The sequence below is a fragment of the Gymnogyps californianus genome, chromosome 18 (genome assembly GCF_018139145.2).
Source record: "Gymnogyps californianus isolate 813 chromosome 18, ASM1813914v2, whole genome shotgun sequence".
Lineage (NCBI taxonomy): Eukaryota > Metazoa > Chordata > Aves > Accipitriformes > Cathartidae > Gymnogyps > Gymnogyps californianus.
Window position 1 is genome coordinate 8,036,237 of NC_059488.1, and position 27,930 is coordinate 8,064,166.

The window sequence follows — 27,930 nt, forward strand, 5'->3', positions numbered from 1 at the left end:
CCCTGCCTTGGGGCAGAGACATTTGAGCATCAGTATTTTATTGCAAAGACTAATTACATTGCTGTGTACAAGTCACACCAGGCAGTGTGCTCCTTCATTGAAGTGGTACAAAATACATATGGTACAGCCAGTCCCTCCGGTGGCGCTGGGCTGCTGGGGGACACCTGCGGGAGGGGAGGGGGATGGCAGGGGACATCGGGGGCCAGCACGGTCCCAGGGTGGGCAGGAGCTGGCAGGCACGGAGCAGAGGGAAGACCCTGGGGCGCTGGTGCCCAGGGGCAGGGGATGGGCTTTGGGCAGGGGGGGAGGCAGGAGGCTGCCCCTGCGTCAAGGAGCCAGGGGCTCCCATCATGTGCAGCGACGGGTGAGGGGACATGCTCGCACCCAAGCAGCCTCTTCCCCACCTGGTGCCAGGGGCCCACAGCCCAGCTCCTGCCTGCCACCAGCCCCGGCCCCCCGAGCGTGGCCGTGCAGTGTTGCTGCATCCCCAGGCGCCGCCCCGGCCCCTCTCCTGGAGCTGGGGAAGGCGCTGCACCCGCCCGGCAGCACCGACGGATGGGAAACAGAATGGATGTGCTGGAAGGAAGCGCTTAAAAAAAAAAAAGAGATGGAGCCAGGAGCAAAAAAAGGTCCGCCTTTGGTTAGTGTTTCCTACAATGATTAAACAAGCATCTCTGCCTCTGCTCAAGCAACTAGTGGTAGAGAAACAAGGGAGGGGGTGGCTGGCGGGGTCTGTGCCCCACGAGCACGGCACAGCGATGCTGCTGCTGCCAACGTCCCTCCCAGCAGCCTTAAATACCAGGGTGGGGAGAGGAGAGGGACTGGGCTGCAGGGCAGGGGGAGGCTGGATTAGTAAAATGTACAAGTTCATCTCTTCTATTTACAACCAATAAATACTGAAGGAAAAAAGAAAAAAAAAAATCAGTAAACTTTCTTGTTTTATACAAAAAAAGTCTCATTGCTGCTTCTCCCATGGTCAGTGTTTGAAAAAGTCCGGTTAAAGCCCAAGGTGAGTGGCACTTTCTGTGGGTCAGGCGGTGGCAGCCGGGGCACCTGGAGCACCCTGAGCTCTCCGGCTTCTCACCCACCCGCGCAGACCCAAGGTCTCTATTTACACAAGTTCAGACAGAAATTTGCTCTCCTCCTCCTCCTCGTTGGGCTGGCAGCGCTAGGGGCACGGCGCAAAGCTTCCCCCGACGGTAGAAGAGACACTGGCGTTTGATCTTTGGTGCAAGTTTGAACACGGGCTGTCGAAGTCTAGCTGGAGGATGCGCTGGATCGGGGAGAGGAGCGAGACCACACAAGCTTCCAGTTGGCGAGAGCACGAGGCGCCTGCTCCATCACTGCACGGACACAGCCCTCCTCCATGGGGCTCCGAGCACCGGTGCGGGGCTGCATTCTTTCCAGCTCGCCTCCCAGCCTGGGGCGTCCACAGCTTCTCCCAAGGGAAGGACAGGCAGAGATGCGCGGCGTTGGCGATACCAGTTATCCCAGGGAGGAAGGACGTGGAGGTAAAACAATGCCAGGAAAGCTGGGAAGGAGAGCAACCCACCATGTGGGAGGCTTTGCAGCCCCGGGGTGATGGCTCGTGCTCTGCTCCTTGCAAACAGCCCCTCTGCGAGCCACTGCTCCCCGGCTTGCTCGGACACAAGGCACCTACGGCAGAGGCGGGCTCCAGCTCTGGGCTGGCCGGTGGCTGAACTAGTGTCGCACCGTGGAAGGTTTAAAAAAAAAAAAAAAACAAAAAACCAAAAACAAACCCAAAAAACCCCCAGCTCTCTCCCCCCGCTGCCTTCCTGTGTAGAAAAAAAGACCTGATTGAAACGGGGGCTTGTGCAGAGAGAGGCGGAAGCCGACACTGGTTGCCAAAGCGCCCCAGCTCTCGGTGCGGGAGGGAGATGCCCGGCCGTCCCCTGTGGGCGAGGGTCGCTCCTCTCGCCGTGCTGGGCGGCACAAGGACCGGCCGCAGCCAAGCCTGGAGCAGCCTGCCCCCAAGGCCCCGTCGGTGATGGGTGGCAGTGGGGCTGAGGCTAGAAGATGCCTTTGGCGATCTTCAGGCCTTTCTGCTTCATCCTGGGCAGGGTGGAGCTGGAGCCGTGCTTGATCTTCACCCCCTTGGAGAAGCCCCGCTTCTTGAGCACAAAGTCATAGTTGGCGGCGGAGTTCATGGCGTAGAAGACATTGGCGTTGTCGGGGATCTTCAGCTCTGGAAGTGACCAAGGACAGGGGTCAGTTGGGCACCCTTTCCCTGAAAGGGGCCCAGAGTGGGGCTGAGAGTTGTCCCTGGGTGCTGGGACCCCTCTTGCTGTCACCTCCCAGCCCAGCTCTGACCCGGTGCTGCCCAGGCTGCAGGGCTGCATGGCCGGCCGGGGATGCAGCCCCCAGGAAAGCCCTCCACACCCCAGCACACACCTCTCTCCTCCGAGATGATCTGAACGAGCTCATAGTCTTCAGGCCGGTCCCCGTCCAAGTTGTGTTTGGCCATGGCTTTGCGAATAACGACTGGGGTCTTATCCTGGCTCGTCACCTGTGAGCGCAGAGCGTTATTAACCCGGGGGGTACAAAACGCTGCAAAGCCTCCCGCCACTGTCTCCTCCCAAAATGAGCCATGCCCGCATCCGAGCGGGGCGAGCCACCCCTCCCCGGCGTCACCGCGAGTGCCCCGTACTAACCAGGATGCTCTTGTACATGTTGCCGTTGTCCACAGCCAGGCTGACGCGGATGATGCAGCAGTCGTCGACCTGCTGGTTGTAGAGGGGCAGCGAGAGGGAAGAGTAGCTGGAGATGCCAGAGACCGAGCGCTTGTGGGTACGGGAGGCCGTCACCGGCGTGGAGGAGACAGAAGAGGACGAGGCACTGCTGGAGCCCGAGCCGATGCCCGACGTGTCCAGGGAGGAGAGGGAGGTGGATTCCCAGAACTGGAGGGCAGGGAGGAGAGGGGATGCGGAGGACACAGTGGGTTTAGCTTCTCCATCGGCCACAGACGGGGTGTACCAGCGCTGGGGGAGGGAGGCCAGAGGGATCTCACTGACCTGTGACAACGGGGGACCGACACAACTACAGCCACCGGAGGTGCAAGAGCCCTGCCTTGCTGCCGGAGCAGCAAAGGGCAGGGGCCTCCCTAGCCCTGGCAGGTCAGGAACAGCCCCCCGGGACCCCCACCCGCTCCCCCCAGCCCCAGCGCCGCGGCAGAGGTGGGGCAGTCCCCACGCCATGGCCGCACCTGCCTCCGGAGGCCCGGACCCCGTGAACTGCCCCGTACCTTCTTCTCCTGGCAGTCGGGGGACTCGGGGATGAAGCTGATGTTGATCTCCTCCACGTCGGAGCTGCTGGAGCCGGCGGAGGTGACGCTCACCGAGTCGGTGGCATCCCCGCTGCACAGGTACTGCCCGCACTTGAGCTGGTCGAAGGATTTTGAGTGGGAGCTGCCGCTGGCGCAGGGCTCGGTGCTCGGCGGCTGCCGGCTGCCAGGAGAGACGTGGGGCAGGTGAGAAGGGAGCAGAACGAGAGTGCATTTGGCTGGCAGGACAGTGGCCACCCCAGCCTGGTCCCCTGCAATGCTCAGCCGGGAGATGCCCCATGCTGGCCCCCACCTCCACCCCACATCCCGCCGGGGACGAGCAGACTCACTCGCTCCATCGCTTGATGATGCCCGTGTTTTTCTTCGCCTTCAACGTGTTGCTGGCTGACTCCGACAGCGGCTCGATCTCGCACGACAGCCCGTAGCTGGGAGGGGAGAGACGAGGGTTTGAGCTCTCTGCGCTGCCACGGCTGCAGTGAGCACCGTGCCGGCAGGGCGAGGGAGGCAGAGCAGGGAGTGCAGCATGGGGCAGCTGCTGCTCCGCAGCCGGAGGAGACAAGCGGTGGGACCTCCTGATGCGCGGGCAGCACGGCCCTGGACCCCGCTCACGCTCACCTCTCCGCCTCGCTGAGCCGCTCCAGGCTGTGGAACCAGTCCACGAACTGGTCCTCCTGTGTGAAACTATAGTTGTTGCAGGCTGACTGAAGCAGCTTGATCTGGGCGATGACTTCAAACTCCTGCAGCAAATGGAGGCCGTGAGACCACATCTGTTTGCCAGCCCCAGCCTCCTCCACAAACAGCCCAGCCCCATGCACGGAAGCAGATATGAAGGACCAGAATCCCTCTCCCCAAAAATGAAGAACGTGACAGCAAAAAAAAGAGAGGGATCAATCCCAAAGTGACTGGCACAGCCTGGGCTTGCACCAAGTCAGCCTCCTCCTTCCACCCTGCTGTATTGCTGCCAGGGTAAAGCTCTCACCTTCCTTCTTTTCTCAAAGTTGATCAGCCCGCCCTGGAAAAGAAGGAGCCGAACGTCAGTGTGGAGCAGGCAGAAAAACATTGCTCCCATCCCTCCCTGCCCCCCCAGCTCCCTGCCACTGCATCGTGGGCATCCCTGCCGAGGGGCAGCACGAGAGCGGCCCATTTCCAGGGGCTGACAGAGGTGGATGGGCACGGTGCAGTATCAGATATAGGATGCACAGGGTGCGGTGTCGGATATAGGATGCAGAAGGTGCAGTGTCCAATATAGGATGCACAGGGTGCAGTGTCAGGCATAGGACGCATGGGGGACCAGCCCTCCATTTATCAGCCCAGGCTCTGGGGCTGCTGTGCGGAGGAAAGAGATGAAGCGGAGGATCGAGATGGAGGTACATACGTCCAGGAAATCCTTCATGGCAGTGTCGAGCATCACCAGGTCCGTGAGGAAGGTGCCAAGGTAGGGAATGGTGCCCTGCATCACGCCCTGCGGGGACAGCAAGGGACAGCCAGGGTCAGCAGAGAGCTGGGACCAGCCCAGGCAGCCGCCGGGGAGGGGGCACGGGGGTGGCTGTGCCAGACTCACCATCTCTCGCTGCTGCTGCTGCCGCTTCTGAGCCCTCTTCGGGTTGATCTCCAAGGTGGCGAATTTGGACGTGCCCTCCTGGATGGTGGGGAGAGGTGGGGATCAGTGCGTGTGGGAAACTGCACTAAGAGATGAGCTAAAATTCACCCCTGCTTTTATTTGTACAACTTGCCTTGTAGAGGGAAAGAGGGATGAGGGGAAGAGGAGGAAATCAAAGCTGAGCTTTTTCATGGCTCACAGGGAGGAGAGGCTTAGTGAATAGGAACTGCTGCTCCCATTTCCAGCTCTGTATAAATAGCTCCTTAATGGGATGTTTTGTTCCCTTTTGCATTTTGTGTCCTCTCAGCCCCCAAACTGGAGCTAGGCTGGGAAGCTGCAGCGAGGCTCCATGGGGAAGAAGGACATTTTTGCTGCAGCCTTTCATGAACCCTACAACCCCACCTGAAATCAAGAGGACTTTGCACTGGGCTGTTAAAATGCAGCTGCCTCTGGGGAGAAGCCGTCACCTGGTGCACTGGATCCTATCCCACTGCTTATCTCTGCTTGCTGAATTGCTCTGCAAACTTCAAGCAATGACAACTTTTGGGCGGAGAAGCAGAAAGCCCAGCCTAGTTCAAAACCCCTGCCTGCTCCTCAGACTCAGCACGCCCTGCCTGCACCCATGCCTGCAACCCCGGCAGCGCTGCCAGGACTTTAGCCTGGTGGCTGGAACACCGTGGAAACTTCTGCTTGCATCAGCCCGAGCTCCCTGCCAGAGACAGGGTGTCGCGAGTGCCGCATCCCCATACCTTAATGAGAAGCTCCCGGCTCAGCGAGTGGTTGTTCTCATCGGAGAAGATCTCTGAGAGCTCATGGAAAGTGCGGAAGCTCTCCCTGCTCAGGGAGAAACACGGGGGGGAAGTCAGCAATGGTGCCACCCTGGGGTCTCCTCCTTGGGCTCTCTTCGGCTCACCCAAAGGACCCCCGCAATGCTCACAGCTCTAGCAGGGCCTTGCTGTTTGGGGGCTATTCCAGGCTGTTTCACATGGAAAGGAGGAGGTGGTGATGGTGCTTTTATTTCCTCACCCTCCTTAGGTCCCTGACCCCTTACACTGGTCCCTGGGTTTGGGGCCCACTCCAAGAGGCAATGCTGGAGCTGAGATGATCCCATCTACACATTCAAGGGCCACAGCCACAGCACAACCTCCCTCTTGAAACCTCCCCGCGGCCGCAGGAGCCCAGAAGACGCTGCTTACCGTAGGACCTCATCCCAGGTCTTCTTCAGACGGTGAACGGCATTGCACTGCAGAGCTGAGAGGATGGCTCGGAGGGAGGAGAAGTTCTTCAGGATGCGGCACTCCTGGGGGCAGGCAAGGAGATGACAGGACTCAGCGTTAAAAAAAGCCCAGGGATCTGCTGGGATTCGCACACGGCAAAACCTCAGCCCTGGGCTGAGGCAGGAGGTGAGCAGGATGGCAGCCTGTCCTACCCGAGCCACTTCGATCCACCGCTCCACCACTTTAGCCCTCTGCTGCGGCTTCAGGGACCGGTCTCCGAGACACGTGGCGATGACACAGTTGGCCACGCTATTGAACTGCAAGACCGTGGCACGGATGGTGGGCGCCAAGTGCTCTTTGCCCTTCTTGTCCCGCTGGGACCAGATGCAGCCCAGGCAGTGGTAAGGCACCACTTTCTTAAACAGCTCCTGGAAGATAAAGGGATGGAGACAGGTCTCTTCGGGGTCCCTGGGAAGGGAACAGGCCAGGAGGAAAAGATGGATGGGAAGAGACAGGCCTGTGCCCAGGGCAGCAGGTAGCAGGCAGGCAGAGCACCATCGACCCAGCTGTCGAATGAATACTCACAGCATCCATCAGCGTGAACTGTTCTGCCACCATCTCTGGGGAGAAGGAGAGGAAATCCGGCTTCCCGTCCCCGACCCCGTTCTCCTCCACCAGCTGGAAGGTGCAGCTGCCGTGGTCCACAGCTGCGAGAGACGGCGTGAAGCTGAGCATCGCAGCGCTGCCGGGGCCCACGCCGACCCACGCCAGCCCTTTGCGGGCACCCACACCCCACCTCCCGGGCTCTCAATCCCCATCTGGCTTCACACTTCGAGAAACGAGGCTCAGATAAAAGGATAGTCATTTTAAACCTGGACGCAAGTGTCTGCAGAGGATTAAAGGCAGATTAGCTAATCCACTTAGAAATCCCACTTCTGCTTCAGTTGGATTAGCTTCCCGGTGTGCCTCCGTGTAAACGCAGGCAGGGTTTACAGAGGTTCAGCCACATGGCAAGACCAGAGGTTCTGGAGACCCTCGATGCCAACCGGTAGCACTCTCTCCACCTGCAGCCCCAAATGACCCCCTGCAAGCGGGGAAAGGACCCCACCTTCTGCTTTGGACTCGCTCTGCTCTTGCTGCTGGAACTGGGCCAGCAGGATGCGGGCTCGGCGCTCCAGGTCCGAGCCGGGGATGTTGTGGCGCACGTAGGAGATGAGCTGCTTGAGGCAGGTGAAGTCTGGGGGCTTGCGGAAATCCTCCGAGTACTGGTCCAGCCAGGCGCCCAGGATGGAGGAGATGGTGCTACGGGGAGAGGGGGAACACAGGCAAGCCTGGGTGAGAATCAGGTGCCATGAGAAACCCATGTGCACCCCAACACACCCTGGGCACCAGGAACAGCCTGGGATGAGAACGGAAAATCTATCAACCAGAGACACCCTTCTCTTGTTCACCCACAGCACGGTCAGACTTACTTCTTCAGCTCCATCCTCTCGTCCACAGCGTGCCTGGCGTGGTCCCCATTTGCCTGCACGTGGAGTTTGCCGTACCTGGTGGGGCACAGCAAGGAGGCAGTGAGCATCCTGGACTCAGCTGCCTCTCAGCGCTGCCTCTTCTCCCTCCACATCACCCCCAGCTCTGCCAGGGGGTCGGGATGAACCTCCCACGCGCTGTCCTGCTCCCCCCATTCTGCCACAGCCCCCGCGTTACGGGAAGAGGGAAGCAGCCAGCACTGGCCACCTCGCAGCAGGGTACCAGCTGGAAGGGCTCCAGCTTTCTGGGAAGTTGTGTCCTCCCTGCCCTGCCCCAAAACCTTCACGCTGATGGAGCTGGGAGAAGCCCATCAGCCCCCCAAGGCATGGCAGCAGAAGATGCTGGGGCTCTCCTGGCCGAGGGGGCTCAGACACCGGCCACCCCCGGCTGTGTTTCGGGGCTCAGGGCAACCTCACCTGTTAAGCAGCAGGTCCAGCACTTGCTTGGTGGTGGCGAAGGCCCGGTAAGTGCACAGGAAGATGGTGACGTAGGTGGAGTCATTGCCCTTGAAGGCTGAGACCAGGTACTCCACCAGCTTCTCCAAGGTCCCAGCTTTTATTGTCCGCACCTTACATGTCTCGTAGAGGTTTAAGGCTGACTCATTCTCAAACTGCCAGGACAGGAGCAGAAGTCAGTGGGTTGGGTGAAGACAGACACGTTCAAGTTCAATGCGGTCCCACCAGCTTCAGAAGCCATGGTTCAGGTCTAGGCTGGGACCACGGACCCCCTACGGTGCCTGGGGCTCTCGTGATGGGCCTGGGGAAAGGGAAGCCGGGTCTCCTCGGACACCAAATACCAGCAACCCAGCTGAGAAGACTTGATCGTTTGGGAAATCCCAGGAAAGGCCTCAAGGTTGCTGAAATCTAGATGCAAATCAGAGTTGCCCTATTTTGCAAAATGGGGCTTCAGATAGTTTCCCCCGTACCCCTTCCCGCAGGTGCTCCCATGCCCCTGCTCCCAAATAAATACATGATTCCCAGATAAGGCTTGGGAGGACCCCCCAGGACAGGAGTGTATGGGGGAGCAAGAACAGGGCAAGACATGGGCTGGTATCGACCCTGCCAAGCCCTGACACCAGGTCACCACGTCTCTGGCAGGGAAACATCTGAAAGCAGCCCACGGCAGGAGGCTGGCGGAGCCCCCAGCTTACCCCCAGCCACCGCTGCCCTTTGTTGGCTGTGTGATGGAGCTGCACTTTCCGGAGTGATATGCTGTAGATCACACCATCCTCCAGCTCTTCTCCGATCTCCTGTGTGGAGCTCTGCACGGGAGGACAAGATACACCGTGAGATAAGGAGAGCAAAGGGTGGCAGAGATGCTCTTGCGGGCTCATACAAGGCATCCTGGCAAGCCAAAGGCAACAGCCAGCAGGCAGTGAGTCTCCCTCGCCTGCTCAGAAATGCAAACCAGGCAACACCAGTCTTTCTGGCCAGCTTAACCCTGGGCCCACCTGAGCCTGCACACAGGCAGAGCCAGGACTTCGGGAAGCTGCTCTCGGTCTGCTCCGTGTCCCCTGGCTCTGCAGCTCACCCCTTCTGCAAACCCAGGCTGCGCCAGCACCGGATGCTGGGCAGAGCGGGGATCCCTCGCTGGGCAGCGAGGGGGGCGGGTGGCACCCCCGTACCCAGCCCCGGCTGCTTCCCCTTCCCCAAGGCTTTGCCTTTCCCGTAAGGTGACATTGCCGCCTGGTCTGACCGTAATCTCCGTAATCTGCCCCTGCAATAACTGAGCGCCTCGGCGCACCTTCGGTAATAAATAATAACTGTGAAACCAAGCTGCCCACAAGCTTCGGCAGCGCTGGCCACACACACAAGGCAGAAATCCAAGGGGGGAGCATAAAACTGGGGGGGAAACCCCAGGGAGCAGCGCCAGGGTGGGCTCCGGCACAGCTGGGACATGTCCCTGCACCCCTGGGGACAGGCACCTCCGGGCCACAGCCTGACAGGGCTACGAGGCTCACATTTCTGCTCTGGGGGACGGAGACCACCTAAAATTTGGTGAGGAAAGAGGGGATGCTTCTCGGGGCAGGTCCCCAGGCACACGCCTTCCCCAGCTCCCCCAGCCCTACATGCCAGCGCGGTGCTCGGCGGGGCTCCAGCCCCACAAGGACAATTTGGTTCCCTCCTCCTCCTCCTCTCTCACCACGCTCTGCTGAGTCAGTGCCTCTCAAGAGGATTTATTCAGATCCTTTTAAACACCGCGGGGATCTCCCCCGCCCTCCATCCCCCATGCCAAATGGTGGGACACGGTGTAACACACAGCAAAACCCACTGCTCAGCAGATGGGGAAAATGCCCGAAAGCAGTAAGCCGGTTAGCAGGGGGAGGTGACCACGCACTGGGGCGCAGGGGCTTGGGGACAAGTCCCCCTTGCATATTACACTGCCAGCCAGGGGCCAGAGCCAGCCCGCGGCTTTGCCTGCAATCTGCCTCTCAGGAGCACAAAAAAACCCTGAGCAATGGCAACAACGCAGGGCTCGCCGGGGAAGAAGCTGCCGTGGGACGACCCAGGATGGAGCCCCAGGACGGAGCCCCAGGAGCGACGCTGCTCCCTGCAAAAAATCCTCCTTCCAAACTGCTCCCCGTGAACGTGGGAACAGCCGTGCCCAGGGCCCCGGCTCCAGACGACACTGCACATCTCAAGAGACACTGAGCAGAAAGCGCCGATCATGACCCTGAGCTGACGTATCGAACGTGCACCTAACATGCTCTTTAACCGCCATTCTTTATTATCACCCTCACAGTAGCGGTCACTGCGCGGTCATCACACCCTGCTCAAGTCAAGTGCTTGTTATTAGCAAGGAATCAAGGCAGGGAACCACAGCCAGCTCAAAGAGTATGGAGAAAGCTTTAAAAAGCCTCTCATTCATGGTTGTAATGAACGAGGACAGAGAATCCCCCTGGGCAGGGTTACTGGACTTCTTCCTCACTTTCTGCTGAACCTGCTCTTCTCACTTCATGCCAGAGTACGGAGAGGTTTGGTTTGCTGAAGCTCGAGGCGTTGTGAGGGTCCTAACTTCAGCTGTGCTGTGAACATCAGAAGTCTTTCCCGGGATTCACTGGCTTCCAGACCAACCCTGACCCGCACAAGGCAGCGGACAGACAGACGTCCTTCCGGACACCTGAGTCGGTCCCTCTCTTGTTCTATGCTCTGGGGTAAATTATGGCATAAATTCATGTTCAAGTATAAACAGGTCTGAATTTCAATGGAAAAGGCACCCACCAGCACAGCGTGCCCTGCGCCTTCCTAGACAGCGTGACATGAAAATACACCTCCCTCCTGCCTCAATAAATCTCCTGGGCTGACGATGCTGGCTGCTGGGGGTAGTGCAGATCTGACCCCAGCTTTCCCCCAGCTTAGCTGGCCCAGACCCAGACGGGCTGGCGGCCCTGAGCCCCAATGGTTGGCACCACACGGCCTGAACACTGACAGGGGCACGAACAAGCCCCTGAGCCCGCCCTGACTCCCCGCTCCTCTGCAGCCCCATGTCACATCTGCGCTGGGAGCCCTGCCAGAGCGGCCACCCATGACACTGGCCCCGGTGCGGGGAAGATGAAGCCGTTTAAACATGTCAGCGAGGGGAAGGCGATCTGGTACGTAGCTAAAGGCACTGGCAGCCGAGAGAGCTGGGCTTCTCCCCCATCACCTCTCCCTCTCACCACCAAAAGCTGACAGGAACGAGGTGCTCCTACGCCAGGTGAGTCACCCCCGACCCCACAAGCACAGACGCCTTAGCTGGGAATCAGGGGGACCGGCACGACCTCGGGAGAGAGCTGCCAGCACTGCTAAAGCCTTGCGTCCGCTCTGGATCAGCCACCTACAGTGACGGTACCTAACTTGAGCCCAAGTCAGCCAGGTTGTCTTTCTTCCATCTATAGATGCTATTTCCAACAAAAAGAAAGAAAAGCTGTGGGAACTCTTCCCAGTTTGTCCGCAGAGACCATCAGACCCTGGTGCCCACAGCCACGTGCCGTCCTCCAGAAGTGACAGCAGTAGATGCCTCTTGATGAGGCATCAGTGATAGAGAAGGCGGATCACTACCAATGGTACTTCACACCAGCTCTCCTGGGCTCTCTCCCAGTCTTTATCACCCAACCTGCAGATGAGCCCTACCCTGCGTATCTTCCAGTTATGCTGACTTTGGGCTGGAGGAAAGCTCTGGGTCCAGCAGGACCAGACCCCTGTACAGTCTAACTCAGAAAAGAGATTTGGCTGCGCAGTTTTAAACCCCAGATGCAAATATCAAGAAAAATCAGATGCTTGTTGAGATGCAATTAAATTAATAAAGAAATCAAGTCATATGGGAGGACAAAATGTCCCAGGATCAATCCATGAATCATTGGCAGCTGCTGTGCAACTACAGTGGAAAGTATTGCCGTAATGTGTAGGGGTTTTCACTTTGTATTTCGTGTCACGTGTGGAGGATACACCCGATTTTGATGTGCGTAGAAGCAAATTTCATTTCCTTCCCATATTCAAGACTGTCAGATTCATTCATTTTTTGTCTTGCTGACTTGTGCGATATCCCCCAAAGTTCCCCCTTTGCAAACCACACACGAAGTACGCAGCTTCCCAGCCGTCTTCAGCCAGGCCCATGCCAAGAGCCAGGCGAGCTGCTACACTGGTACATTTTAAAATTTGGCTATTTATATTCTGCGTGAGCTTCCTCTTTCCTACCGCTGCTTCTCCAAGATGCTGATTGTGCATTCCGCACATGTTGGTTAAAAACCAACGAAGCAAAAAGCAGCAGCAGGACGGAGCCAGTGAAGTCCCACTCCAACACCTGCACCAAACGCACGTTTCTCCCTTTGCAGATGAGGAGACACAGCGTGGGAGCAGGGCTGGGAGAGATACAAAACCTTGACCTGTGGCTTAGGTACGTGCCGGCCACCAAGAACGCTGCAATCCTAAGCCTGGCATTCACACCAGGATTTCCAGCAAGTCAACCAAAGATGAACGTCTTCAAAGTGGTCTCTAAAGAGCTCTTTACCAGACAAGCACTGGTAAATACTACTGCAACAGCTACTGCTCCCCGTTGGCTGCCCTACACATCTGCTGGAGGGAGTTTTCTGCCCCTCATAGCAGATGGGAACATGAGTCAGGCCTCAGCCAGCATGGCCGCAGCCCAGCACCCACATGCAAACCCTCCTTCATCAGTGGTTCAACCTGAATAACTGAGCACGGCACCACGGCAAAGATACAGGTGAACAGTCCCTTCCGCTGACTGCACTGCGTTGGTAGAAGAGATGCATCCAACAGGCCCAGACAGCACTTTAAATGGCTGCAACAAGATTCAGCAAAGCTCTTCTGTGAAAGCACTAACTTTGAGCACATTGATGGTTACAGCATTTGCACCTTCCACCAAACTCATATGGAAGGGACTCAGCACCCCAGAAAGTGAGATCCAATGCATTTCAAGATGGGCACCAAAAAAAGGAAGACATAGAAAATGAACATTTGACCATGATTTCTCCAGCTCCGTGTGCAATCCTGCTCCTCTCCATACAGCAGGAAAAAGGCCTCTCGATGGAGGGGCACAAGGGAAAACCACATGTTTAACTTAGGGGTATCAGACGCCCAATTCTGCAGTCGGAGGCTTTTGCAAAAGCAGCCGTAAGTGAACTCTGCAGGAGTTCATCCCCTGAAATATGAAACTGGAGGTCTGCACCAGATGGCTTGCCTGGTTTTAGAGACCGCCGCTTCCAACTGCAGATAGCCCCGGGCTGCGTGAGCAACAGCTCTCCACTGATAGTTCAAAGCATTGGTGACTACACCGGGGAGGAATTCCTGCTCCATGCAATAAACTCTTCTACTCTCTGGTGAATGTTCTAGTACACGGTGTGGCGTCGAACCCCACGTCTTCACACAGCGGTTTAATAACGAGCTCCAAGACGCAGCCAAGGTTCACGAGCCTGGAGGAAGGGCTGCGGTGTGAGGGACCCTCGCAGGAGCCAGGCAGAGAGCAGCAGGGAATCTGCCTTCGTCTCTTCTCGCCAGCTGAAGGGAGGGGAAAACGCAAAAGCCAAACAGCAAAGCAAAATATTGGCTAGGGATCTGCGTTTTGGAAAGTGTTTGAGATCAGTCACAAAGACGGTTTTAGTAAGACAGGAGCAAAGTACAGGATTAAGTGTGAGCATGACAGCATCCCTGCACGTTACACACAGACAATTATCCAACAATTACCAGGTCTTAAGAGCTCTGGTCCCACGTGCCCTGGGTTAGCGCATTGGCCTCCAAAGGCACAAAATAACGAACTGTTATTGGAAAAAGGTATTAATTTCAGCACACGTGGAACAGGCAAAACTGCTTAAAGTGCTTTTACTGATGCTCCCTGGACAACAGCTGGTTTAAAGATCAAGATGTTCGTGTTACTCTGTTCCCTTTCAGCTGGGCTACCCAAAATGCCTGTTCTACAGACAGGTATAACACAGCACTGAGAGTATCTTTGCAGCGTGATTTCAAAGGGCTGCTGCTACCAGCCACAAGAGAGAAGCAGACGCTAACCCTGCCCATGGGAAGCCGGGAACCCGCGCCTGTTGGGAATTAACAGTCTCGCTGCCTGAAGAGACAAGAAAAGGCAGAGCTGAGCCTCAGAGACATCACCAGGAGTTTCTCATTGAAGCTCCGTGTTTGCACAAGTTCAAAAGGACGTGATGAAAGCTGGTAAAGCCAGAAACAGAAAGTAGGGGTTTGGTCTTTACAATCCCCAGTCCCTTCTCAGAATAATCTCTTCTCACCGGCAATGGGAAATGGGCCTTTCCAGAAACGAAAGAAACTGGCTCCACCAAGGGCCGCATCCTCCACTGTTGACACAAGCCCCAAGTTAACTTTAGTTTCACTCTCAGGAGCAAATCCTGAACCCATGCAACAAACAGCAGCGACTTTGGGGCCTCTTATGTAAACCGAAGTGTACGACATTATGTAAAAGGAAATAGGAAAAAAGCCACCCCCCCATCTAGTGAAAGGAAAACAACTGCAGTTCCGTGAACCAAAGATCGCAAAAGCAGAAGTACCCTCTGTCCTACACATCCAAAATAAGCACACACAGCATGACACCCTTCCTCATAGGGACTTCCAGGCAAAAAGCCCCACGGTGGATGTTCCCCCACGGCTCCGCTGGTCGAGATTGTCCCGTCTGCTCCTCACACTCAGCAGCAGTTTCCTTCCCCTGGCTGCGCTCAGGAAGGCCACAGAGACTACCCAAAACTGGCGAGGAAGCTGCCAAATATCCCCTGTGTTCGGGGAAAGGAGAGGTGCCCCGTGCTGGTGCCTGCCTACCCCGGTGACCCACGGCACGTGCTTTGGATTAGCAGCTCCGCTGAGGGCAGAAGCACTCTCGCTCCCAAACACCATCCCAGCGATGACCGTGGTGGCACTGGGGTGCAATGGTTCTCTCCAGCCAACGCTGGCCTTGGGCGAGTTGATCTCCCGCTGTCTCTTTTCTCCCCGAGCCGTGTTCCCGTTGCTGCTGCTGGAACTCAAGTCCCCCGCCGCGGCTTGGCTGCACCCAGCCCCTGCCCTCGGCACTGCTCCCCGCACAGAGATGTTAGGCAGATGGACATGATTCCTTTGGGTTTTCAACACTCTCTGCCTTCCTTCCTGCTTGCTCAGAGCCGCCTCAAACCAGGACCGATTCCAACAGCCCATTAAAACATAATGACAAAGGGGGAAACAGGAAAAGAATAGAAAAAGGGCCAGAAGCTAAACTTAAACCCACTATGAAAAGGGGGTGTTTTTGCCAGGACACCAAGACAGTGGCGACAGCTGAGAGCCTGTTCTCTCCCCATCAACTGCTGGGCTCTGCAGCCGGGCTTTCCTGACACCCTTAGCTCTGCTTTCGCTCTGCTTCAGGTGTTTCAGCATGGCAAGCTGCACCCAGCGCCCGCAGGGAACATCCCCGGGGCCGTGCATCCCCCAGCGCCATGCACTCCCAGGGAGCAGGACGGGGCAGACGGAGGGGGCACATCACCCCGTATCTGCCTCTTGTGGGGATTTTAAACCTCCTCCCTCGGGGTCTGGGGCTGCCCGAGACTGACGGCGGGTCTGATCCTGTGTCCATAACCCGGAGGGGTTCGAGACAGTATTCAAAGGCAGCCTTCTCCACCCTCGTGGCTTAGGAAGACAAGAAAGCAGCGGCTGGCGGATCGGTTACAAAGGCATCTTGTGACTCGCATGCAGTGAGTCAGTGGCTGGAGTGAGGATTAGGAGCTCAGCGCTCAGGTCCAGAAACGAGACAGAGCAGATACACAGGATTCCTCCCCCATTTGCTTTTGTTTTGCTTTTAAAGAAAACTAAGAGCCTTCCCACATGTAGAGACTTTTCCGCTCTTTTTATGGTCTGGAAATCAAGAGTCAAAGATCTGCAAAGACGCTCCGCGTACACTCCATCCCCCCGGCCTCCAAGGGGCCGGATCAGGCCCCCTGACACAGGGGGTGATGCAGGTGCTGGGGGATCAGCCTTGCCAGGGGGACTCTCCAGGGAAAAGCAAAATCCATCTGCAACTGGTAGTGCCAGAGATGCCAGAGATGACTGCTTAACTCCAAACCCTCTGTTTCCAACACCCTGGAGTACATGAAGACCACCAGCACCTCTACCTAGCCATTTGCATCCTACGTGAAAACGCTACCAAAGCAGGACTTCCCTCGAGTTTCCTACCACGGGACGTGCCGGGATGGGCTGCCTCCGCAGGCTGCTGAAGGTTAGAAGAAAACTGAGTGCAGCAGGTTTTGCTTCCTCTCTAAGTTGATGGAAAAAAGATCCCGCCGACACAGCAGTTCTAGCTCTTGCTCCACAGTCCTTAGCTTTGTGTTTGTGATCACTTCAGCGTGCGTTTCGGCAGCATCCATGCTCAGCACCAACGCCTACACAAAGTCAGGCTTGCATACAAGAGACGCAGCTGGCCTTCGCTTACAGAGCAATTGCTCCGCTACAAACTCGCCTAGAGCCCGGAGGGTAGTTACTGGAAGTGAAACCAGAACAACATGACTGGTGAAAACTGGTGTATAAAAGATTAATACATATTGCTCTGTAAGAGTAAATAAAGATTGAGTGTCTCATACTACGTCATTTCAGCTCAGAACAAAGGTCTGTATTTCACCAAGATGGAACAGAAAAATCTGCAAAAACCATAACAGAAACAAGTTCAAAAATTGATTATTTTTTGTGTGTGTACAGTAGCACCTGTGAGTCACATGCAACATGACAGCTCTATAGTGCCTTGTTCAAATGCGAAGAAAAACAGGGTGTGTGTCGCGAAGAGGTTACAGTCCAAGCTTACCTGATCTAATGTTACTCTATTCATTCCGCTGCTGAAACAGGGCCCTTTTGCACCAAGTGTGTTATTTCTGTGGCAGCAAGAACTGCCATATGTATGCCAACCGATTAGGTTGGCATTCAGGGCTGATGTACATTGAAACCAATTGTTACGGTCACTCCTGAAATGTCAGTTATGTCTTAACACATGATAACCAGAACACACAGACTTGTTCGTTGTTGCAGCTCCAGGGCAATACTTGTCCCTTGCATGTATCAGCATCTGCAAGCTAGTGAGTTCACCTATCCCAAAAGTCAAGTCTTTACATTCTCAAAGACACAAAGCCTTGAATAAATATTCTCCTGCTCTCAGCTCATAGCCCATGTGCCAGTCCAGAGAGCCAAAAAAATTAATTTTAAGAAGTATCAGCTGCTCTAAAACCAGCTTGTTTTGTCCCCCTCGCCCCCAGCATTTACCTGACCCGCATGAACAAAGCGCACACCCGGGCACACACCCGCGGCACGAGCAAAGCGTGTGGGATATGCAGAAAGGGCAACGCAACAACGATGGCTCCAGCGACTGCCAGGCATAAAACACCAGCCCAGACCCAGGAGGTGGCTTTCAGCCCCTCGTGCCATGCCGAACCATCCCACCGGCCCCGCGCCAATATTCGCCACGCACCATTCCCGACCAGCCTAGATAAGCTTTAAATGGCTGTAAATGGCTGCCTATGCAGTAACCCACCTGCTGTAGCTTGCAGAGAGGGAAAAAGAAAGCAGAGAGTCCTAGCTTTCTGTAATTTTGAAGGTGCACAGATTCGGGTGGACAAATTGGAGGCTGTCCAAAAGCCACAGCCCTGTCTGGCTGCAGTCTGGCTTACAGTAACTGTGCCGTCACCCTGCGTTGCAATTTGAACAAGGTTAATTTCGATTTAGCTCAGACACATCCTTAGCTTAGATAAGCTGAACCAAAATAAGCCCTAGTGAAATAAATGTGTCCACCCATGTGTTTACACTGCCTTCCGTAAACTTACGTTCCCTCCATTAAAGCTGATGTGATTGAAGCATGGGCAAAGCCGACAAGCCCAGACCTCTTGGGCCCCCCTCCCCAAAATCCCATCACCCCAGCCTGTGCAGAGGAGGATGCCCGAGGGGCTCCGGATGGCCCTGGCCCACCCTGACCCTGGAGCCGGGCAGGCTCAGGCGCTCTCCTCCCAGCCCAGTTCAATGCCACCACTGTGCTCCTCAGGGCTGGAGAGGGGCTTGCGGTGCCGGTGGCACAGGAATAGCCTCGCCGGATGGCTCGCTCTTTGTGTGTGTGTGTCTGCATCAGGGTGACCCAGTAAACAGCTGAAGCAGAGAAAATGCAGGAACAATCCAGTGCAGGGAGGCAGTGAGGGGCTGCTGGTGAAAGGACGGGAGGAATAAATGCGAGCCTTTGTTCTTCGGCCGTGCCCCTCGCGCCCGACTCCCACCCCGGCCGGGATGACGTAGGACACCTCCATTTGCTGCCGGCGTGCTTCCCGGGCTGCCCTGCGCGGAGGTCCGGGCTGAGCCCGTCTTGTCCCAGCCTCCTCCTGACACCCGCAGCCCCAGCATGTCCCACTGCATCCCAGCTGAAGGTCTCAGGCCATCCCCTTCGCTCTAGGGAAGGGCTGCTGCGGGCTGATCCGGGAGAGATTTTCCTCTTGGATGGTCCGCCTTACTTGTTTCCCTCCCTGGGGTGCCTGTGGGAAGCTGGAAGGGGGAAGTGCAAGCACTTTTGCTTTGTAATCAAGAAAATCTCACCTTTGGAGCATTACTTAAATAGGTAGCATTTAAGGCAACGAGGCAGTAGGTGCTATATAAGCAGGTACAGGGGCAGGAGTCAACAAGCCGACACCTGGGGGGCCTGCAATCAGGATGCTCAGTCAACTAAGTCTGATTTCCACAGCTGAAGCAACTGAGAGCTTAAGTTTAATTGGCACCTTTGGGGAGAAAACAACTGAAAAAAAAAATTAAAAAAGAAAAAAAAAAATCCAGCTGTTGTCAAGTGCCTGAACACGCACACCAGGAGCCCAACCAGTGAGGTTTGGACCCGGGCCCTGCCCCGAGAGCTGGGTGTGCCGGATCCTGCACATCCAGAGGGTGGAGAGTGGCTGCGGTACGAGGAATGCGGGTGTCCAGGCAGGGCACGGGCAGCCGGGGTGGTGGGACGAATTCCCTCCCCAGACCCTCAGCCCTGCACTTGTAGGTGCAGGTCCTGCCGTGGACCATGCTGGAACATCAGCCAGAGCGGGACCTGCAGGCAGCCAACCCTCCTTCAGGTGTTAGCCAAACGCCGGGGGGTGACGGGGAGAGAGCAGGCAGCTTCACGCAGGGTTGCTCCACTTTCCCACCTACCCTGATTCAGTACAGACTTTTGGAACTATGTTTTCTCCCGCTGCTTAAGACACAGCCCTTTTCCAGCGATGGCTGATGACGAAGACGTACCAGCATCCGCAGCAGCACACCTGCATCTGCTCGGCGACACCGGGCAGTGGGATTTCAACCCGGTGCTGGGTCACCGCAGGCATCTGCAGGCAAGCACTCCCTCATGTTACTAGAGCTCTTTCATGGCAGGTAAAACACCACACAAGTAAGCCTCTTCCTCCTGGCCATGGCACTTCGGCGAGCCAGTACAGGCACGCTCCCACCCCGACTCGTCTGTTCCTGCCACCCTGCCTCGTTCACCCCTGGGATTACCAGCCGCAGGTGAGCATCCCTGCGGCTCGCCCTCCCATTTAAAATGATTCTGGGGGACAAACCCTGGGATAGCCAAAAAGCTGATGTGTACAATGACCATGGGGCAGCATCAGTGCAAAGAGGGCAGAGGTGCTCACCTTCCTTCCCAGGCTCTTTTCCTTTGACGTTGCCTGGACTAAGACAGGTCAAGCCTCAAACAACGCCATCCTCCCAGAGCTGAGTTTTGCTGAGGAATACGCTGAAATCCATGGGAATGAGGACTGGGAGAGACGGAGTTTGTGGGATACCCTCCCCCAAGAAGCACCTCAGAAAATAAGTGTTTGTTATGACACTGGTGTGAGCCATAGCTACGCTCTGAGTCACCCCCAGTGCGCTGCGAGGGAGGGACCAGCTGGGCCTGTCTTAATGCCAGCTCTCACTGTTGCAACCGGGACTGTATCTAGTAAACCGTGTTGTCCAGAAACCCAGTAATAGCAGTGATGGTCACCAGCAACGGGCACTGCCGCCGCATTGCTCAGCACAGGGATCCGGCCAAGGGGTCCTGACCAGCAGAACTGCAGCTGGGACCACATACCCACTAAAAAAAAGTAATCAAAAGCAAACAAATAGCAATGTTTGGAGAAAAGCCGGGCTGCTTTAAGGTGATAAACCAAACTGAGCGTTAGCCTTGCTCTGGAAACTCTGCAGTGATCACTGGGGTCACAGAATGGGAGGAATGGGGGTGACACCATCAGCCCCAGTTCACACCCCCCACGTCCCCCAGCTCCTGCAGCTCACCGTCTCTGCTGCTGCTCCGATGCACGAAGCCAGACCTCGCTGGCAGCACCAGCTGAGCCTTTTAGGCAAGTGTCTTTGAACAAAATCCCTGGGGTTTTGGCATAAACTGGAAGGTGAGGTCCTGAACCCCCTGACCGCACGAAGGTGTGCGCTCCAGCATCCTTGCTCACTTCCCACAGCTGAGTTTTCACCCTGCCAGTCTCAGGCAACATGCTTTGCTTTGCCCAGCTTGGCTAAACGATGGTTTCCTGAAGTTAGTTCCAACTCTAAGAGGCAAACCCAAACCAAACACATCATTTCACAAATGAAAACGCCGGCTGGAGCCGGGAGCCTAGGGCAGGCTCTCAGCTTGCGAGTCTCCATGGAGACCCCACCACTGAAAAGAGCAGGGAAAGGTTGTGTGGTTTTGCTCCATCACATGAAAAGAAGTTCTGGTAAGACAGGTAGCGAGTCCTTTGAAAAGCAGGTTTCCACACAAGCCCTCAGCTCAGCTGCTGTTTGTTAAAGCGTGGTTAGCAGAAAGAAAAGCCGCTCTAAAAATAATGCCTCAGCATTCCAGATGAAGTTGCCTCCGATGAGTTTCCTCTCCAATCTGCTCTGTTTGCAAGTTAAAACAACTTTTTTCCTCCCCTGCCAGCTCCAAGGACTCGGCTGGTGCCTGGCAGCTGGAGCCATCTCCATCCTGCCTCCGCCGACCCTGGGGCTCGCCAGGCAGCTGTGCCCACCAGCCCCGCTGCACAGGCGCCCAGCACCCCACGTGCAGAGTGGGAAGACGCCCTTCCCCGTCCCAGCGTGTTTCTGATAGCAGGGCTCATTGAAATACCAACTGTGTAATGAAAACAAACTCGCTGCTGTCGAGCTATGCAAGTGAAACAGGCCACGCATGTGCCTCTGCATGTGCTTAATCTCCACTGACATTTAGCTGTCACATAACTACTGACCCTCAGGTATGTTAGAGAGAAACTCTTGGAGGTTATCTAATGTAAAAGCGCTGCCCTATAAGAACCTGTACCAACGCAGCGCCAGGAACGTAACCAAAAACTTTAGAGATTATTTGCATAACATCATAAAAACAAAACAAACAAAATCAGGTGGAGAGGGACAGAGGTTTTAGGTGCTGCAGAGTTGCCACCTCACTGCACGGAAGGAGACCGGCGTTTGCTCACTGCAGCCCACGTGACGGCATGGCCCGTGCACAGATTTAGGAAAGGACTTTCCTGTTGCCTCTGGGAGAGCTGTTCCCAGGTGTTAAGAGAACAAAAGGCCCATCCACAAAAGCCCTTCTGCAAACACCAGACTGCACGTGAGTAAAGCTACTCCTGTGCTAGCCTGCAGCGTGCGCTCAGAGCGGGCTCGCCGTGCAGCACCCTTGCACCTCTGTCCCTGCTCCCATCCCATCCCCATGTCTCCATTCAGATGGCCAACCTGCGAGGCAGAGCCCCTGGGGAGTGGCTGGGATTACTCCATGGAGGAGCTCAGCGCTCCCCTTCCCTAACGACTCAAGAGCAAAGTCCAAATGCATCTTTATTGGAGCTCCCTGAGCCAGGAGGGCTGGGGCTGCTGTGATGTGCGGGTGAGTCCCCACACAGGGACAGGAATGAGACAAACCGACAACTGAAGTAGCCGAACTGCTCAATTCATCCCCTGCTGCCGGTTTTCCCAGGCAGGCACGCTCCAGCTGGAGCCTGCGATACAGTTTCAGTGCGATGCTTAACAGGTCTCCCTGGGCACTAAGTCCCTCCTCGTAAGAGCCCTTATGCCAGCCTCACCTTTCAGCCGACAGATGCTTCTCGCCGCAGACTGAAGGTCCCACAGACCCCCGCAGCAAACAACACACATTTCGGACAGGCCATGGATGCTGCCGTTGGGTCTAACCCAGCACCGCGCACCGGATAAACAAATTAATCTATGGAGGGTACGTGCCTTACGACTCAACTCTTTCTCCCCAAGGCCCAAGTAATGCTTCAAATCCCGACCCCCCTGATCCAGACCCCGCAGGTGCCATCTCACCAAAGCAATGCACAAACTCTGACCCACCACAAGCTGCACTGGAGCCCCCCGGGCCCCCCGCCAGCAGCTCGGCCAGCTTTGTATCCAAATCCCGCTCCTTAGCAACGACATTTTTCCCCCCTCTTGCTGAGTCCGTGGGAGATGAAGAAATACTTGAGAACTGAAACGGCCCTGCTGCAAGTATGTATTTAAATAAAAGGAACACGTCCGCTTGAAAGCCAGTCACTAGGCAGCTCTGGAGATAACAGCGTTAGAGAAAGTACAAGCAGGGGATGCCCAGCCTTTAAATGTGGTCTAGAGTGACCTAAATAAGCTCTCTACTCCTTCAATTACACATCCCTCGGGGGACAGAGCGGCTGGAAATTAGAGAGCTGGAAAGGGTGATGGAGGAGCTGCTAGTGGTGAAGCCCTTCCTATGGCCGGACCAACTCAGGCGGCCCTAAAAACAGGCCATGCTCTGGCCCTAGTTGTGGGGTGGTCACAGCCAACCCCCCCAGCTCCGAAACAGTGATGCCGGCTGAGCGAGACCCATCCCCGCAGGCACAGCTGGTCCGACGCTCTTTTTGCTCATTGCACCCCAAACCCAGGCATGGAAAGCCTGGAAGCGTGGAAATCCTCCAAGACTGCATTTAGTTGCCGCTGCCCAGTAATCCCGCCCCAATAGCTAGAAAATAGATGGCCGTAGCAGAGCAATAGTGTGATCTGGGGGGCCCTGAAGCACCCCAAGCTGCAGCACGGGACCTCCTGCCTCACCCACTGCAGGGAGCCCCGGGAGCGAAGCCGAGGCGCAGGGGTGGCCTGGGGGAGGGCTGCCCATCCAGCCTGTGGATAAACAAAGATTTCAGTTTCCAGGGCTGCCAGTCTGGTACTAAACCCACTAAAACCTCAGCAAGATCCCAGTACCGGAGGGTTTCCCACCCCTATGGAAACATGGCACAGCAGCCTCCGAGTAACACGATCCTTACACAAACACATTTAGAAACTTCTCTCTAACCATATCAAACAATAATAAAAAACCTCCTCCCACCTCTGTTACTCCCACCCTGCAGCAGCCACCAACAATCAGCATCTCAGCCTGCTCTCGGCCTCACCACCGGCTCCAAACCCTTCTGGAAGGGAGCCAGAAGGTAGGTCCCCATCCAAGAAATACCAACAGATGATGTTCATCCGGCAAATTGCAAGGGGCATATCAGGTTGTGCCTGGGGGAGGAGAACAGGCTGGGAGAAAAGGATCTTCTTCCAAAGGCACCATAGGAAGCTAAAAGAAAATGGCTTTTAAGAGATATCTTTGCCCCTCCCTCGCCTGCTTCCTGGCTGTAAAGAACAAGCACTGACCTCCAAGGCATCTGGGCTGAGCAATTCAAGTTTTCGAGGATGTGTTTAGCAACTGAAAATCTCCTAATTGTTCAGAAAACAAATAGAGCCAGAATAGCAAGGACACAAGGTTTTTTTGATATGCACTAGCCCAGCCACTTGTCTAGAGGTTCGGCAATGTCAGCGTCATGAAAGTTGGAGTCTGTGTCATCTGCAGAGGTGTTTACGGCATGCTTGTCCAGCAAGGACCAAGAGGAGGGCCTCCAAATTCACTTTGCAGCTGCTGCTGGAGAGGAAAGATTCACACTCGCTGCTGATTTGGGATGGATTGGAACTGGAAAGGTCAAAGCAAAAGGTCTGCAAAGCTGCTCTGTCGATCCCTCGCTTGAGACAGTCAGTTTAAATTTTCCATTCCCTGTGGTTAAAATCACTGCGAGAACACTTGGCAACATGTGGCCATGAGAGCTCGAGTAGGACCTCAAAGCAATGCCTGGGTGATCGATGCCGTTGCTGCGGGATACAGGCAAAGGTCTGCCCTGCTGACATCCGCAGGGGCTCGGCCGAGGAGCGGAACGGAAAACGAGATCTGCATTCCCCGCAACCTGCCCAGCAGCTTTCCAGGGATCCTCTATTCCCTGTGGGACCAGACTATCCACCCCATAAGCTGGCACAGCTCCGCCGAAACCAGCTCTGTCCCAGCACAGGGGACACGCCGAGCCTGGGAAGCACCGTTCCCTTCGGCGGAGGCGGCAGCCCCAGGCTCCTGCTGCGGACCCGGGGACCGGCGGCAGCGCTGCAGGGCGATCAACGGGGCTTAGCAAAACACTGACGGTCTCCGGGGGTTTTCTTATTCAAATAATCTGCCTTCTCCTCCTAGCGTGCATCTTGCAGAGTAACTCTACCCGAGGATTATAACCACGCCAGGCTGCTGCCAGGACAGTTGTCACAACACTGAGCCTCTTTCTGTTTTTCCTTTCCCCAGTCGTGCACTGCAATGCCGGCAAGCACAACCCATCCGGCGGGGCTCAGTGAGCAACGTGAAGGCCCTCACAGAGGAACACGCTAGAGGTTAGCGGCTCTCCGAGCATCTCAAAGCTGCTCAGGAGGCAGCGGGTCACCATACACCACTCTGGGATGCACCTTTTCTTGCCAGCACTTGCAAATGGATGGTACAGAGAAAGGAGAAATTTGTCTGCAAGTTGTTCAGGGCTGGGAGGAAAGCCCAAGCAATCAGATGCTGGGACTGTGCTCCAACCATTACGCAGCACAGACCCATGTACAGCCCAGAGCAGAAATCTGGGCAAAGATGACTTCAGAGGAGGTCTGGCGGGCAGTCGCCTCTCTCTGCTGTGCTCAGGCGAGCGGGGGCTTGCTGAGGGCCAGCGGGGGCCACGCAAAGCCACCCTCAGCCCCAGTGACTTTGCCTTTGCAGCCCCCATCGCCCGAGATGCTGCCAAACCCTCTCCTGAGTTCCGGAGCCTCCTCCGGCTGAGGTGCATGGGGGTTCGCCATGTGCCAGGCAGCCTCTCCCCTGGGGTAAGAGCAGCACGCTGCATCACCCCCTCTTTTCCTCCCCGCTCTGTCTTGCTCTCCCTGCCAAAAGCACGGCCCCTCGGCCTCCCGGAGCGCGGCGGGCCGGAGAGGCTGGACTTCCTGCCAGGCATAACACGAACCAGATGATGTACTCCAAACAATGTCAGTACGCCCACCCCCAGGAGAGAGAAGCAGGGAGGAGAAGGGGGGGGGGGAAATAAGCTGGATGGAGCTTTCACGAACTCTCGGCAGAGCTGACAAGCCCCTGCCACCAGGCCAGAGGTGAACCGATACAGCCGGAGCCTGAGATAATCCCTTCCCGTCCATGGCTGACCAAGACTTTCCATCACAGGTTACGGGGTAGATCGTTTAGTGCTGGGAGAAAGAGCCATCGCCCCCCGAAACGCTGGCTGCCCTCCCCGGATATCTGCACAGTAACTCAAAAGGTTTTAGTGGTGATTCCCCCCTCCGCCGCCCCCCTCCAGCGGGAAGCATCCAGAGCGGAGAAGCACATCTGCAGCTGGCTCTAAATCCCAGCAAAGCCAGACTTGCTGACCCTTGCTGATATTAACCCCTGCATCACCAGTCTGCAGGGCTCGGACTCTGCCGTGAAAGCACCACCTCTGAACACCAAAACCTTCCTCCAGCTGAGCTTCTCCTAACACACCGTTTGCTCAGAATCAATGACATTCCTGGCACGCCGAAGACGATCATCCCTTACTAAGAAAAAAGGCACAGCTCTGACTCAGATTATTTTGGGTGCCTCCACATGCTACTGCCATCAACAAACCACTCAGGCTGAGACCTCCAGGGGACCAGTCCGACTCTGAACCGCCCGAGGTCGAATCTAAAGAAGCACAAATATTTTGCATCCTCCAGCAAAGTCCTCCCAATGCCCGTAACCTTCCCCCAGAGGACACTTCTGTGGTCTGGACAAGCCTAAAGCCTTTACAAGCAGCTCAGATCTGAGCAGACTCCTGCCTCCAGCAGCCAGAGTCTCAAAGAAAATATTAAAAGCTCCCGGTTTTAGCAATCTGCCCCCTTCCTCGGTTGCCTTGAGGGAGAGCGTCTCTTTGGTTTCTCCCAGCAGAGTCTGGCCGCCTGCCTGTCTGCCAGTCAATGGCACAGGGACACACGGCAAAAAGATCAACCAGGGGCACCCATTTATTAAATAAAATGAAACAGCACTGCGTGTAGCAGACTGCCCACAGCCATCCGGGCCGGCTTTGGCCAGGCTGCCAGCGAGGCGGAGAACCCCAAACCAGAGAGGGGTGTGCGCCGGGGCCCGCTCCGTGCTCCCACCCTGCGGCGGGCTGAGCCCCCCCCCCCAAAAAAAACTCACCGCAGCAGTGACGCCCCCCCCCTCCATCCCCATCCCCGCACTCACCTCCAGCGGCGGCAGGTCGGGGTCGAGCTGGGTGAAGCTGTGCAGCACCACCGGGCTGCTCTCCCCGGCCACCTCCAGCCTCACGCCGCCCCAGAGGCTCCGCGCCCGCCGGCAGCCCTCGAACATCCTCTCGGGGGCGGGCGGGCGGCATGGTGCGGCGGGGCGCGGCGGCGGCTCACCATGGGCAGCACCGCCGCATCCCCGGCGCCGCGCTCCGCCGCCGGCCCCGCCAGCGCCCCCGGGACGCGGCGGGGAGGGGGGGGGGGGATACCCGGGCGGGCGCACCGGGGGTGAGGATGGATGGATGGATGCCCAAGGGAGACTGGGCCGAAGCCACCGGGCAGGGAGAGCCGCAGCGGGCGGTTCGGTGAGGTCGGGAGGGCGGCGGAGCGGGAGCACCCGCAGGAGCGGGGCAGGCGCCGGGAGCCCGCAGCCGCCCCCGCCGCCGAGCAGCCTGATGTCACCGCGGGGCCGGGACGGAGCCGGCGAGGCTGCAAAACCAGGCACTGGATTTCCTCCCGCAGCCTCCGCCCGCCCGGGGGCCGGCCCGGCTCGGCCCGGCCCGGCCCCCGCGGGAGCGGGGAGGGGAGGGGGGAAACACGGAGCCGTGGGAGGCGGCCGAGCTATGAAAAACCCCCCGAGCCCACAAACACGCGAGGCGGGAGCTGCGGGCGGCGGGGACACGGAGGTGCCAGGAGGAGCGAAGCTTGGGGGCCACTGGGATGGGGAAGGGGTGGGCGACGCTCACCGGAGACCCAGCTGGAGGGGTGAGCGCCGGGGTTTTAACTAGGGTGGGAGGGAGCAAAGCTATATAGGTGACAGCGGCTCTGGAAGAGGAGCCTTGTATCACCAGGTGCTCGTACAGCACCTAGGTCCGGGGTTCACACCCCACTACCCAAAGAAAAAGTATTAAATTCAACTGCATGAATATTAACAGCATGTGTTTTTGTCTGAACAGACCAGTTTTATCTCATCACATGAGCTCAGCCCTCCGCCAACAGTGCCACGTGTGTTCGGAGCACTGCCCAGCCCTTCACTGTCCACAGCTGGACTTTATGGGGTGACACTGTCACAGTCGCCATGGGGGCGGCAGGCAGCGTCCCTGGGGAGACGAAGGGATGTGACCGAGGCCCCGCAGCGAGTCAGTGCCAGGAGCAGGGTCTGACCCCTTCCCTGTGCCAGGCCCCCGATGCGCAGGCAAAGGCAGGAGCAGGGACCAGGGCACCTGCACTCGGCCCAGCAGAGACTCAGGGAAAGAGAAATGGGCCCCGGGGACAGCGGGGCTG

At 56.9% G+C, this 27,930-nt stretch overlaps 1 protein-coding gene across 1 annotated transcript; it reads right to left on the reverse strand.

Moving 5' to 3' along the window:
* Window positions 1-130: 130 nt before the first annotated feature.
* RALGDS (ral guanine nucleotide dissociation stimulator) lies at window positions 131-26,770 on the reverse strand. Its single transcript, XM_050908105.1, has 18 exons — window positions 26,645-26,770; window positions 8,799-8,909; window positions 8,065-8,258; window positions 7,591-7,665; window positions 7,227-7,420; window positions 6,704-6,825; window positions 6,331-6,546; window positions 6,098-6,201; window positions 5,651-5,735; window positions 4,863-4,940; window positions 4,677-4,763; window positions 4,281-4,313; window positions 3,917-4,038; window positions 3,631-3,726; window positions 3,263-3,464; window positions 2,673-2,918; window positions 2,413-2,527; window positions 131-2,206 (listed from the first exon to the last, which is right to left on the reverse strand). Exons 1-18 carry the CDS (start codon window positions 26,768-26,770, stop codon window positions 2,031-2,033), a joined length of 2,382 nt encoding a protein of 793 aa, XP_050764062.1. The 3' UTR covers window positions 131-2,030.
* Between the last annotated feature and the right edge of the window lie 1,160 nt (window positions 26,771-27,930).

Bases quoted from the DNA above. Each gene is read 5' to 3' on its own strand.
- RALGDS (XM_050908105.1), bottom strand. From the start codon at position 26,770: ATGTTCGAGGGCTGCCGGCGGGCGCGGAGCCTCTGGGGCGGCGTGAGG. The intron at 6,547-6,703 runs GTGAGTATTCAT...TTTATCTTCCAG, and splicing joins AGTTCACGCTGATGGATGCT to GAGCTGTTTAAGAAAGTGGT. The intron at 6,202-6,330 runs GTAGGACAGGCT...GCCTGCCCCCAG, and splicing joins GGTGGATCGAAGTGGCTCGG to GAGTGCCGCATCCTGAAGAA.